This window comes from Pleurodeles waltl, chromosome 7 (assembly GCF_031143425.1).
Source record: "Pleurodeles waltl isolate 20211129_DDA chromosome 7, aPleWal1.hap1.20221129, whole genome shotgun sequence".
Lineage (NCBI taxonomy): Eukaryota > Metazoa > Chordata > Amphibia > Caudata > Salamandridae > Pleurodeles > Pleurodeles waltl.
Genome location: NC_090446.1, coordinates 21,988,024 through 22,003,222, shown reverse-complemented (window position 1 = coordinate 22,003,222; position 15,199 = coordinate 21,988,024). Strand labels below are relative to the sequence as shown.

Genomic DNA, 15,199 nt, shown 5'->3' with positions numbered 1-15,199 from the left:
AAAGGGCGCATTGAGGGCATCCTTTCCTAAAACCAAATTGCAGTGGGATGTATGAATGTTTTGTGACCAAAAAGTGGTCACAAAACATTCTCACTTTACTGCCAACTTAAAGTGGTAACCCATACGAAAATGGGAAGGGGTCACAAATGGACCCCTTCAAGCTGCCCTGATAGAGAAGAGATTGCCTTTATTAGAACCTGTATATATGTGCTGTTGTAAACAACATTAAAATTATATAATGTAAAAAAAGATTTGTGTGCAGACAGAGAATCCTGGGTCGCCTGTTACTTTTTTAAAATACTATTCCAATTTCCTTGATCATCAGTGGCTCCTCAGGAGTGATCAGAAAAGGCAACAATTTAAAAGGACATTTTCTTTACTAACAGTAATCTATCAGAAAATGCATGAAAGGGTCAGGAAATTCATGTAGGAAAAACAGATGGCCCCACTAATTGCAACACGAGCCACATACATATAAAAAATTGTCAACTCTATGCAGCATCTAACTACATATGTAGACACACTTGATTTGCATTTTTATACTATGTTTTAAAACGAAAATAAAATGATTTTAAAGAAAAGGAATACCTGACAAATATTACAGTTATATACTAATTAGTAGCTTATATCATGCAAGCATTTAATAAATTTACTAGTAACCGATGGCTGAAGCAGCATCATCCCAATCAAACTCTGTTTGCATTTTTACAAAACAAAAGCATTTTAGTTGAGCTAGACCTAAAAAAGAAAATAGCTGCTAAAATAAATAAAATCCTGAGAAGCATGTTCCTCTTTCTATGTGTTCCTCTTTCTATGTGTGCTTTGTGATACAAAAGTGACTGTCTCATAAATAGTCCCCAACATTTGTGCAGATATTGGGTGATGCAGTGATGAGCCACGCTTTGGTCTACCACTCTTCTGTGTTCTATGAAAGAGTGACCCCCAAAAGACAAACCCTTCCACCTTTCAGACTTCCTGCATGATTTTGTCTTTTAGCTTCCCTAGAAGGCCTCTTGGCCAGACTGCAAGTTCTTTTTGGAGAGCTCCAAAACTATAGGCCCTGAGAACTGAGATTTCAAAATCCTAGTATCTTTGCAAAATTCCCTTGAAGAGGTCTGAGCAATACTGGACAATGCCACATCCTCCTTCCTTTTCCTTCACATTGCATATCTTGATATTGTCTCTGCATGACCTTTTTTGCAGGTCCATACATCTTCCAAGAACTTTTTCAGTTCCTCCTCTAGGTGGGCTTGCAATGACTGGGATTGTCCCATTTCTTGCCTCACAGCTGCAATCTTATCTTTGTTTTTTTGTCACTTGCTCCCGGATGCTTGGATATCTTTATTTAATTTAGATAGGGCTGCGGTCATATCAGTTTTCAGTGCCTGAAGTTACTACACCTAAATATTCTGGTGAAGATCCAAGAGACAACCTTGCAGGTCTTCCTTTGTCAATGGAGTAACAGGCAAAGGTTTACTGCCATTTATGAGCAGCTACTTCCTGGCACACTCCTTTAACTGTCCTTCAGGATTTGTATGTGCTGCTCACTTTCCGATTAGGCATCTGAAACCTTCAGCTGGGCTTCGTAAGCACACTACCACCAGGGCTAGCCACTATACTGAGGCTGACATGCAAACAGCAGTCAGTTTTCACATAGAATCCTCAAACCTTGCATTAACCCGGTGCAGCTGTTCTTGTATTGTTCAGGTTGTTTAAACACTGCTGCGTCAGGTGTGTTAGGGCATCTGACCTTAATAAGTGAACTTACAAGGGGATGCAAATAGGTCGATGAACTTTTTGACTCACAATTAAGACATTCCTAGCATAGATCCAGTACATTATCAATAATCAATACACAACAGTCAATAATCAATTAGTAATCAATAACATCAATAATCAATGGAGTCAGTAATTGTCACACACCATGACCTTTCAGTCATAAACAACCACACCTTGTAGTAAAAGTATTGAATATTTATTTCCCTATATTAACAATGCTGAGGTTGTGTAGATTAATCTCAAAATCAAATTAAACACATACAGAAACAATCCTGGTTTTCCAAACCGGCGGAAGAAACGTAATCTACTCAAAGCTTGAATTACAATACATTCTAAAGTTATGGTGCAAATCAGTAGCAAAGTCAACTGCATCAATGAAATGAAGTAAATGAAGTTGAGCAGAGAAATTTACCAAGCAATTGTCCTTGTTATCACAATTCATTAGTGTGGATCCTTAACTAACATCAGATTAGCATCAGCAAGTTGGGCTTCATGCAAAACAATTTAGTGATACAAATTTGGAAAAAAAACATCTAACTAAGGTAGAACCATAGACAATCAGTGCAGTTGGTATCTAGAAAGAAAAAACAAATATGCATAATAATCACAGTCTGGATATACCTATCCTCAGGGTGGATCAGCAAAGCAGAATCAGTTTTCATCCTCAGGACATCAATCGATCAGAAAGGCATTAGGATTCAGCATCAGAAATTTAAAGGGCAAAGTTTTTAAGCATTAATGTTAAGCACGTCTCTAGTGAAGACGCATAAAAAATATTGACCTTTCGGTTAGCAAGCAAATGGGCAATAAATCTGTATAAGGGCAAGGGCAGAATAAGCTGGAATGTCCATCTTCTCACTGCGCAGTATTGTTATACTAAAGTTATCTAAACTATCCCCTAAATCCCTATTCATCAGTTAATCGTATGTCCATGGAACTAATATCCCAAATCTGTGAATTCTAATATTTCTACCTTCTCATATTGTTGATTGGTTCGTCTTACAATGTCTTCATCATCCGGCTTGTCAGGTAACAATATTGCTGCAGCTTCTACTCTTTTCAGTATCTTCATTGTTCTTGTCCTGGGAAAGTCACTCTCACACACATTACACATAAAATGTTGCATTAGCAAGAACATCATCTCCTAGCAGTCGGTACACACAAAAAGCTTTCATTATGAGCACATTTAAAAATACAATAGACATTCACAGTTTAATTCACTTGTTCAACATTTTTCATTAAATGCTAAGAAATACAGTTTTTCACATGAGGCCTGGCAAGTAGAACAAGACTTTCCCTAAGTTAAGGCCTACAATTAATAAAGCTAATGCATACTGCATAACCCTCAATATGACATATTACTTCATTAGTCTAACATATATTCAACATTTCAAAATATTTAATCATTGATTAGTACATTTTGTTAACATTGGTGGCCATTCTTCGTGATCACATTTTCAAATGCATTAATTACTTTTCTGCGTTATTTGAATTCCTACACAAACTTATTATTCAAAGTACATACACACTCATTAATAAATTTTATTAAGACATCTGCGCTAGCAGGTGCAGACATGTTTATACCTGAAAAAAGTGCAGAAGCATCCACCAAAGGGCCTCCCTTCAGTATTCAATTTCTTCCACTTAGGTTGTCTCTAATCTTCAATATGGCAGATCACCATTTCTCTTATCAATACTTCAGGCTGAGTGTGTCATGTCCCACCTCTCCAATCCTCAGCTGGGAAGAACTTCTGCTTGAGGTTGACGTTGTGTTAATTGGTGTGGATTTCCGGCCTCAGGGTGACTGGAGCTACAAGCCGTCATGGACGAGGACAAAAGTGGTGACCCTTCTGCTTCTAGTGATTCTTCATGACATGAATGGGCCAGCAGAGCCCACACTTCCTTCCCAAGTTGATACTGCTGTAAGGGAGTTTTAAGAGCTCTCCGCTCTGATGCCCAGTGGCCTGTCTGGGGTCCAAGGAGAGAGTTCATCAGAAAGGTGCCATATTCACCCTGACATTGGCCAGACATCCATAATGTATTATTGATTAATGAGCATGAGGACATCAATCCGGCAATGATTCACCTTCATCAATTGCCAATGAAACACAGAATCAAATATATGGTCTTAATGATAGCCCGTTCATCAGTGGATGCCATGCAGCATGGAACTTCCTGCAGACTGCTTATGCACTGTCTAGAATTCACGGTAAACAGAAGGTCCATACCATCACCCGAGAGAATGCCTGTAAATATGAATGTTTCAAAGATATGAATAGTAATTGTGGTAATCTGTGAATGTCATCAAAAAGTTACATGCAGATTCAGGTTTGGTAGTGCTGCCATCACTCTTTCATATGTAAGGGAATATATTAGGATATTTCGGTCCAGTTTTAAAAAGCATAATGTAGTGATGTCTACCTTAAATTATTTTAAATGATAGTTCACTTCACTATTCTTCAAATGGCTTAGTGAATAACTCATACATTTTGTCTTACAGAATGACACATTGCGTGTGTCGTCTGCATATGGTCTGGATGACACTCTACACTACGATGAAGAACACAGATTTGTAAAGTCTATTTGTTTGATGGAAATTGTTCAACCTGTGGTCATGCCCAAAATCTATTACACTCATGACATCAAATTAAATGATGTAAGTATGTATGTCGGGCAGAAACCTATATTCCCTGTACTCCGATCTTCAAATATTATTGTGGTTTTGCGAGGATACCATAATTATCAAACGCTATACTAACTGAACAGTCTAAGAATGTGTCTGGGGGGTGTCGACCTAACATTTGACTGACAGGGCGCATGTCCCTGTGATGTTAGCATCAGTCAGAAACCAAGCTGATTGGCTGTTAACCTGGAAGTGAGAGCAAATGATTGGCCAATGTCTCTCAGAGTCTCCCAAGGTGAAAGTGGAACGTGGTTGACTCTGCATTATCCATAATCCATAAATGAGTCTCGGAGGTAAAAACGACACATGACTAACCCCCTCATCCATCAAAGACCTTCAAGAAGGAAGTAGGCATACGACCGACTCCGCCTAATCAAAAAAGGTTTCTCTAAATTATTTCCTTCATATTTCTTTCACATTTCAGTTTCCACAGATCCCATGATTGGAGTTGTGCACATGAGTTTCTTATTTGTTCGCTTTCAACTTGCATGGGGTATTGCAGCATTTTTAATGAGAAATGAGAAATGTGATATGTTGCCTGTACATAGCCACAGGCCATAGGAAATAAGGAAATAAATATTTATCACAATAATCCATCATTTTTGGTTGAACAAAAGAACTGCTATTACCTGTAATCAAAACAGTAGTCATAGTCTGCAAGAGGGAGTGCTCAAGTAATCTGAGTCTGAATCAACAGACATAAACCTGAACCGGAATAAACATTGAAGAAAGAAACAAAAATTATACCAGACAAGCTGAAGCTTTTTGCCTTTGCTTCCTGTATTTTTGACTGTGTGCTGGATTTTGTTTTTGCTAGTTTTTAGTCCTCTGGGCACTTTTCCACTACTGACCAGTGCTAAAGTGCAGGTGCTCCCTGCGTAAATTGTTATTGGTTATCCATGATTGGAATATTTGATTTAAAATTAAGTCTCTAGTATAGTGCACCATGTGTGCCCATGACCTGTAAATCAAATGCTCCTAGTGGGCCTGCAGCACAGATGATTCCACAAGCATGTGTAGCCCTGTAAACATGTCTCAGACCTGCCATTGTAGTGTCGGTAGGTGTAGTTTTAAACTGCAATTTTCACTCAGCAAGTGCACCCACTTTCCAGGCCCAAATCTTCCTTTTTATGACATGTAAGTCACCCCTAAGATAGGCCAAAGCAGCCCCATGGGCAGGGTGTCGTGTATTTAAAAGGTAGAACATATACTTGTGTGTTTTACATATCCTGATAATGAAATACTGCTAAGTTTGTTTTTCACTATTGCAAGGCCTATCTCTCCCATATGTTAAGATTGGGATTGCCTTTAAATACCTTTTAAGTGTAATTTCCAATTGGGAGAAATTGAGTTTGGGATCGATGAACTCACAAGGCTGTGCCTACCCTCACACAATACAGTCTCCAACCCCCTAGAGTGTGTCTGGAGCCAGTACAGGGAGAAGCATTGTCTTGTGCACCACAACGACTTTCCTTTGAAGTTTGCCTACTTCAAAGGCAAAAATGAGGAGAGGTACTGGACTGCTGACCTCACAACTTTAGAGCAGTCCTGTATCAAAAAGAGACTCTATCAAGGAAAAGAGCTGAAGATTTGTGAGGACGAGTACTACCCCTTTGCTGTGTGTGCTTTGTTGGGTTGGCCTGCAGTTGCTGCTTCTGTTTCGGAGATATCACTGGACTTTGCTGGGTTTCCTGCTTGTGAAGGTTCTACAAGAGCTTGAACTGAGTTTGCCTCCTGTTGTGAAGTCTCAGGGACATCAAAGACTTCATCTGCCAGTGCCTGAGCTCTTCTACTGGGAGACATGACATGCTAAGTGGTGCCAAATTCAGTCCCTGAGCCCTTAGAAGTGGAAGCTGGTAACCCGAGAGGGAAAATTCATGCAGCGCTGTGTGCGCATCAGAAAAATCAATGCAGCAGCTGTCCCACAGCAGAAAATTTTATGCAGCACTGGCCCAGCAGCAGAAGAATCGACAAGGCACCTGTTCTCAATGCGGACCCTTCGCACAGCGTTGGGGAATTGACCCTAGGCATCAAATCTTCAACATTGCAGCAAGAACCTGAGGCTGCGTGTCCAGAAATCAACACATCGTTTTCCTGCTGGGGAAAGAATTGACGCCTACCTGGCGGGAAACAAATCGACAAATGGCCTCACTTTCGAGTAAGGAATCTACGCATCGCCTTGCCTGCGGCTTTATTTTTGACACATACCAGGTACTTTGTGCTAAAACAATGCAACCATTGATTTCTATGGACTAAGACTCTTTTTACTTTAAAAATTCACATCTTTGCTTGTATATGTTGGAGGTTTGTCATTTTGGTCTTGTTTGATTTAGATAACTGTTGGCTATTTTGTCTAAACTAGTGTGGAGTTCTTTTGTGGTGTTGTCACTGTTTTACTGTGTCTGTACAAATGCTTTACACATTGCCTCTGAGATAAGCCTGACTGCTTGTGCCAAGCTACCAAGGGGGTGAGCAGGGGTTATCTTAGGTGTGTGACTCCCTTATCCTGACTAGAGTGGGGTCCCTGCTTGGACAGGGTGTAAACTGACTGCCAACTAGAGACCCCATTTCTAACAGCCCACTTGTCCTCTAGATGGACCTGCTGTACCCATAGCTGTATTGCTTTTAGGATTTCCTTTAGCTGGTCCAGTTACTTTAATGGTGATCTGGGTTTTATAAGATGATAGTGAAATTATGTCTGTAACTATGCTCTTAACCTGAGATGGTTTTGTGTGGGAAGTTGTCAGGGTTATTCTCAGTCCTGGAAGCAATGGAAAGGGCTGGTTGACATACTCATGGCATTTCTGCAATGTTTTAGACGCACCTGTCATAGTTGCTGGTGCTTCCAGGACACTCCCACTCATGCAGTGAATTGGCTCATGTCTGTACAAGTTGTTAGTACCATGTGGCGGGAGAAACATGAGATGAAGCTGCAGTTAAAATGAAAAATAATGAAGAAAAGGTTAATGTTTAAAGTTAAAAAGGGAAGTATCAATAAAAGTAAATTTTACCACTCAAAGAACGTTATAAATTAAGAATTGCCAATTATCCTTGTAATGATTTCATCGTATGGTATTCTGACATTTTAAGTCAAGTGATAATTAATACAAATTATGACCGCATACCTATGTCAAAACATGAAAATCATTTTTGCAGGAATTTCTTGCCTTTCTTTACAAAAGCTGGAATAATTATCTCATAGTTGTGTCTGTTTATTCCATATCCCCTTTTAAGACGCTTCACAGCGGCTTGGTAAGATGTCTCAACTCCCCATCTGCAATGATAGACAAATGCAAATAACGTTTTATTAATAATTCCTTGACTCGCATTACAGCCTCTACTCCTTTTTGTCTTCCACTGCATGGTCCCAGAAAACTCTAACAGGTAATTGTGTATTTGTACCCACAGCCTCAAAGAATGGATGAATGCAAATAGCCGGTTGTAATCTCCGGCTCATACTAAGGAAGGAACCCTATGTTCACTCACCTTCTTATGAAAATCTCTTGAGAGTCTAAACCAAAACTATGGTTGATATTAACCAAAAAAGTCAAAGATTTATATCTCCACCTGAACATATTTTTCAATTTTCTTTATTTCCAAAAACAGCCGCTGTATTACCCACCCACAATCCCATTGCCCCTTTGTGAACATGTTTAGAGCTTACAATTGACCACGCAGGGCAAATACACAATTTTTCTTTTTTTTGTCTGCAGGAGAGACCTATCCCCATGCGGAGAAACCCCTTCCATCCCACCCCTAGCCTGATGGTTGTGGTCTGGAAGGAGAGGTACTTCAAGCCTTTGGTTTTTAAATCTCTGACCATCAACAAGGTGGTAAGGGGTTGGGTTTGCATTTGAGTTTTACCCGCAAATTCATTTGTAAAAGACTGGACAATACTTGTAATGCTCACTTACCACTCCTTGCACAGAATTTATTACTGGTATTTTGTTCTACCTGAGACGAAGAAACCCTCAGTAGTAAATCCATTTACATCTTCCAGAGTCCTTTTGTGATTCCCTGGCATGTTTAAACAGAGGTATGCTCAGCTGTAAACTAAAGTTTAAGACAGAAAATAACTTTGTGAATTGTTGCTAATTTTGTTTAGCACATTCTGTAGATCTCCTTCGGAATATTTCCTAGTTTATCCTTGACAAATTAAATGCTAGATCATGTAGCAGCCAATATATAAAGGGCCAGATTTATCAAGCCTTTTTGCAATCGCAAACGGTGCAAATGCCCATTTGCGAATGCAAAAATGCCTTTTAGTATTTATGAAAGGCATTCGCAACGCAAATTTAAGGAGTTGCTAAAATAGCGATTCCTTAAATTTGCAAGCCTGTTTAGAGAATCGCAAATTGCAATTCTCTAAATAAGAAATCGCAAATAAGGAATCCTTATTTGCGATTTCTAAACCACACGTAACAAGCAATTCCTTAATGCGAATTTGGCATTAAGGAATCGCAATTACCACCAAGTAATACTTGGTGGTAACCATGTGCAAATTTAAAAATGCATTAAAAATGCATTTTTAAGATTGACATGTAACGCACACATGCCCCTTTGGCATGTGTGCTCCATACATGTCCTGAAAATTTGGGGTGCAGCAGAGGGGGCCTTAGGCCCCCAGCACCCTGGGGTTTTGCATTTCCTAAATTGCGAATTCCAGTTAGGAATTCGCAATTTGGGAAATGCAAAAAATTCGCAAATATGGGCCTACCGGGCCATAGGTGTGAATGGGCTCTGTATTGCAATTTGCGATTTGATAATAGCATTTGCGATTTTTAAGGAATCGCTATTACCGAATCGCAAATATGATACATTGCATTTTGCGAATCAGAAATAGCGATTTCTTAAAAATCGCTATTTCCGAATCACAAAAGGCCTCCTTGATACATCTGGCCCAAAGTGTATTGCAACTTGGAAGCCTTTGATTCACAAAATCATGGGGTTTGTCACCGCAAAATATCTTTTTACTATATACAAAACTCACGAGCTTGAAAAGTCATCTCACTCGTAAACGGGGTTGTGTAACCCTCTCCAAAGCGGACTGCAAAGCGGAGAAGATGTGCAAGGGATTGTCACTTTCTCCCTGCAAGTAGTAGAGCAATATATCAATGGTGTGTGCAGGACCGGCTTTAGGGCACTGTGTTTAGCAATAACTTATGAAATTTGGATTTAAAAGCACCTGCTGAAAAGTTCCTTGTGCGTGCAGCCTTCAGGAATCAATTACAATGTCAAGATACCCCTTGTTATTAATGTTCCTGGTAGGGAGACAGAGATGAGAGTTTTGTCTAGTGGCAGCTTTCACTCGCCATAAGGTTGTGTAAAGGGTTAATGTGCCTGCTTCAGAGAACAGAATTATATTTTATGTGGATAGCTGAGTGGATTAGTAAAGCCAGTCTATACCACTGCTTTAAAACAAATGAAATGTATGTGAAAGGGGGCTATGGAGAGATGAGGGGCACCTTTGCCGGGTGGTAGTGAGGGAATCCGAGGAGGTGGTCATAGGATAAGGGGGCGTCAAAAAAGACGGTTGAACAGGGCACCACCAACACTAAAGCCAGCCCTGGGTGCGTGATTGCTATTGTGGTCTTAAACTATTGATCAGATACTGACACTTTGAAGGAGTTGGGAAGGCGTTGCAAAAATAAAAAAAACACTGGGAACAAAAATAACAAACTGGCAGAAACAGACAAACACAGACAGTGCAAAGGACAGACAGTGGGAATGCCGGACAAGAAGAAAGACATCACTCCCTGTCCTCTACATGAGATCTTTGCACACCAATGGTGGCCATTCTTGGGTCTCTGCTCCCATATCTGCATGCTTCCCTCTCCATCTTCATGACCAGTTTGGCCCACGAATACAGTTGTTCTTTACAAAATATAACAAGCTTCATCCCACAAGCATCTTTGGCATGTAGTTTGTTACGTCACAGATGAGTAAGCCATGTCATCACTGATCAGGGCCAGCTTTAGGGCCGTGTGGCCTCACTTGGGGACGCTGTGTTCAGGAAATAACTTACAATTTTAAAACACCTGCTGCTGAGTTTCTTGTACTTTAAGCCTTCAGGCAGCAATTAAAATGTCAAGATAATCTGATTAATGTTCGTATTAGAGAGAGACAGAGAGAGAGAGAGAGAGAGAGAGAGAGAGAGCGATCAGAGTTTTTTCTAGTGGCAGTTTGGACTCGCCATAAAGTAGCACAGAGGGTTAATATGCCTGCTGCAAAGAATGCGTACAGTGCAGATCACAGATCTGTATTGTATGTGGATAGCTGTCACAGATGTTCTTTTGTTGCTGCAGTTCAAAACATACAACTCTATTATAGAACAGTGACTGTCACAAGCTATCATCAAATAGCCTATGCAACCTGCACAAAATAGGCTAGTTTTTTCCTAGTCTTTGATTCTCCATTTCCAAAAGTTTCTAAAAAGAGTTTGGTTGGGTAGATATACTTTCCTGTTGGTGAAGCCAGCCGTTACTAGTGCTTTAAAACAAATGAAATGTATGTGGGAGAGGGACTATGGAGAAATGAGGGGCACGTTTGGCTGGTGGTAGTGAGGGAATCCGAGGAGGAGGTGATGGATGGGAGGGCACCAAAAATTATTGTTGCACTGGGCGCCACCAGCGCTAAAGACAGCCCTGTCACTGAATAATCTCTGCTCCATCATTTTGGTTGCTGAACACAAAAAAACAACAGAAAACAAAAAGTACAAAAAAAAGGGCAGGAAAGACGCAGTGAATGAGGAATACCTACGCAGATCCTAGCATTCTGCCAAACCCAATCACAGAAGTCTATGAGAGCAAAAGTCAAGGAGAACATGGCACAAAATCAGGGAAAGGGAATAGGCAAGAGTGCACCAGCATTTGGCAAAAGCAGGTCCCACTATCCACAACAGCTAGTTATTTCTGCCTGTAAAGTTTTGATAGGGTAGTGTGTAATGCACTAACATGGTGACCTGGGAACAAATGCTGTGGCATGATTAAAGGAGAGTTAAGAAACTTTAATGTTGTTGGGGGTCTTAATCAGAATTTTCTCTGTCTCCTCTCTCTCTGTAGTAGTCATTGGTGTTAAAATCATAACATCTCTGGGGAGCTTCTATACATTAAAATAGGGAGTCACAGAACCTTCAGAAGACTCAATAAAACTCATCTGTCCTGAGCAATTGGCCCACAGATCCCTGGAGCTCTTGGATGCCCAATGTCCACGGTTGTTCACCCTTGATGAGTCTGTGGTGATAATGATAATCGTGATCATGCGAGTGAGTGCCATAAGAGTGAAAAGGTTTGCACATCACTACTGAACTGCACCTGTATAGTCAGTAATATTGTTAAGGGCACTTTACACAATGCTGGCAAAGAGATATTAGGCTCAGGATATTTCTGATCTAATGATAGTTCTTTCATGATCTTTTTGGCCAGGTCCTTGACACACAGACAAGCAGCACTGTGGTCTAAATTCTAAATGTGTTTCCATCTAACAATTAGGGATGTAAAAGTATGTTTTCAATATTGTTATACAGCAGCAGATCACTGATATTATTTCAAATAACTTTTGGGACCCTCTCCCTTTTCGCAAATTTGAGGTCATGTTTCGATCTAAAAAAATATTTTTTTTTATGGATGTTGCATAGTGTTGAAAAACATAAATACAACATTTCTCTGCCAAAGTCTGTAACAGACTCCCACACATTACCCGTATTAAGAACACATTAAAAGAAAACAGTATCTAAAACCATCAATGTTTAAAACTCATTCAAGGTCATCAGGACAGGACTGTCTGAAGAAAAGAGCTGGCTCTATCAGGGACTCCCCTGAAACTCTGGGGCCCTGGGCCAGAGACTACTTTGGCCATGCCTTAAAACATCTCTGCCATGCACCCCTGAAAATACTTTTCCTACTCTCTGGACCCTTTGCCCCCTTGCCCAGGTGTCCCTCCCTGTCCTGTCCCATTCCCTTTGCACCTCGTTTTCATGTCTGGGATGAGTGTTGCAGGCAACAACATTCCCTGTCAGAGAATATCCAGCTATTGCACATTCTGTGGCATAAAATCAACTCTTATAACAAGACATTTAGGTTGGAATTTACTTTGAGAGAAGTTGGGCAAAGTCGGAAAACTTTGGCCAGCTTTTTACTGACTTGAGTGAAGTATGAAACTTTGTTCTGACTTAACTTATTCTCAGATTGTGAATTCTTTCTGTATTCTTTTTGCAATGTGTTGTTTCAGTTCCCCGTTCCAGAAGAAGACACAACCTATGCCTGCACATTTGTTCCGATGCCAGCAGTTCGGACGAAGCATCACCTGTTTATGGTTAGTTTTCATTATGCATGTTGTTATTTCGAGGTATATATGTACCACAGTTTGGAGAGATTGGCCCAACCCAATTCAAAGAATTGCATGCTGAGATGTCTGGCTGACAGATACCCTGATCAGTGTTTCATCGGAAGAGGGATCATATCACATGACCATTGTTGCAGAATCAACAGTTACAGATTAGGCCTGGTGGACTAGACACAGCTTAGGCAAAGTATCCATACAAATATATTTAAATATTAACATGTACACATTGGCATACTTCTCAAAGTGTGTGATGCTATTGCATCTTGATTGCCACTTAAAGTATTTGGTGGTGTTGGGAGTTAGTGTCCCAGCTTCCACATAGAAGGACCTTCTGCCCATCTACAACTCTATAAATCCTCCACCTAGTTTAAAAGTAAATATATAGCATGTCTTGTGGAATGTGGGAGTGGCCTGGAACCTATAAATACCACTAAATCCTATAAATAATTAATGGCCTGATTTAGAGTTTGGCGAAGGGGGTTACACCATCAAAAACAAAACGTATATCCCGTCCACCAGGAAACGATTCTATAATATCCTACGGAAATAGTAATACAGTGGATGGGATATCTGTCATGTTTGTGATGGAGTAACATGTCTATCAAACTCTAATTCAGGCGCTATGTTTGAGGGAGGATTGTTCCATTGATGCGATTTAGTTCCCTCTTAAGCAGAAAGAGCCAGATGTACTAAACACTGGTTGGAAAATACTGGCCGCAATTTGTGGCCAATATTTTTGTGACCTGTGTGATATTTTATGGGCTCAGCAAATCCCCTTGTCTGTCTTTCTTTTTAAATAAAGCAATATATATATATATATATATATATATATATATATATATTTTAAATGCAGCCTGCTTTCCTGGTATGGTATGCATTTAAATTAGAGAGTGAAATGTTTTACAAACAATTTTTAAGACTACGCAGTCTTTTGCGGGGCTGCTACCTACTCATAAAACTCACTAAATAATAAAACAAAAGTGATGGGCGCGGTGCTTGAAATAATCTCAGCCACTGGTAATTACATTGACTGCATCCCAGTCCTTCATTATTTTACACACCATGCCACATCAGTTTGGGTCCCGCCATATGAAAATCACTCTCATCCCTTGGAACAATCAAGCTTGAACTGCCAGGCCAGGTTCTACCTAAACCGGAACACAAGCAATCCAGGACCAGTTTTGCCCTAGTTAGGGCTCATCAGCAGGCAGCCATAGTTTGGCCATGGCAGACTACTCGATCTCTGCCATAGCCAAACTTCTCTGATGGCCCAATGGAGTAAAGCTCCTCCAATTTAGATGGGAGGACATATAGCCATTTTTAGTGCCCATCATCACCAGGAAAACCCTGGTAGTAAGGGGCAGTAAAAAACTAAAAATTACGCCCTCACCATGGGAGATGGCGCCCATGGCAAGAGGGGCTTTGGGATTTTTAACTTTCGAAAAGAAAATACATCTTCAGGATTTTTTTTGTTGGGAAAAAAAACAAAAAACTTGACAATGTTGATGGAACCGTGCATTAAACTTAAAAAAACGTCTGTGGTGATCAGTGTGGTGGTCATTTCTAAGTTTGGCTGGCTGGCTTTCATCAGGGTAACAGAGTCATATAGTCCAATACCACAACAGAAGTTAACCCCATTTTCCAAACATTAAACCTCTCATTAGGAGTTTAGTGGGCAGAACAGGCCGCTCACCAAACTCCTGCAGTCGGGTTACCGCCAGTGCGGTCCCCTTCTTGCAGCCCCTATTAAGAGTTTGCCGCTAGGTCAGCGGGCGGATACAAAGCAGACAGACTGCTTGCACCGCTGCCCTGAGGGATCAGGACATCCAGCGCCACCAGACTGACGACAAATCATGATCTGGCAGTGCTGGCGGTTCGACCCTGGCAAAACCACCAAGGTCGTAATGTTGCTGCTGGACTGCCACATTGGCGGCGGTCCGGCTGCCACCACAGCCCTGGCGGTCTGAAGACCAACAGGGTCGTAATGACAGCCTAAATGAGGCCTCAAGGCTCAGCACAGTACTCATTTTAATGACCATTAATTGGCCCCGATGAGATGAATGAAAGTTTGACCACTTTTTAAAGTTTAGTCTCATTGTGTGCATGAACGACATCAAATTATCATGAACCTTTTTTTACTCATGTTTATATAAATACCAATACATTTTGTGTTTTCATTGCTACATTGCTTTTCATCGCTACCACTTTACTTTGGTGATAACACCATGACCCAGTCCCATCTTATCCACAGTAAGGCAAAACTATGGTCTTTGTTCCCGGTCGAATGCTTTTTCAGGCAGTATCAAGCAAGGGTACTAGGTTCTCAACTTTATAATTTTTTGTCTGCCATAAGAGATTCATAAGTGTTTGCGAAAGACTGGTGAAAAGTTCTGG

At 40.5% G+C, this 15,199-nt stretch overlaps 1 protein-coding gene across 1 annotated transcript in view; it reads left to right on the top strand.

Moving 5' to 3' along the window:
* The window catches only part of LOC138246740 (DBH-like monooxygenase protein 2), a 77,998-nt gene that overhangs the window by 16,995 nt on the left and 45,804 nt on the right, over positions 1–15,199 (top strand). The window contains exons 3-4 of the mRNA XM_069201504.1: positions 4,280–4,435; positions 12,692–12,775. Of these exons, the coding sequence (XP_069057605.1) occupies positions 4,280–4,435; positions 12,692–12,775 (240 nt within the window). The remainder of the gene's footprint in view (positions 1–4,279; positions 4,436–12,691; positions 12,776–15,199) is intronic.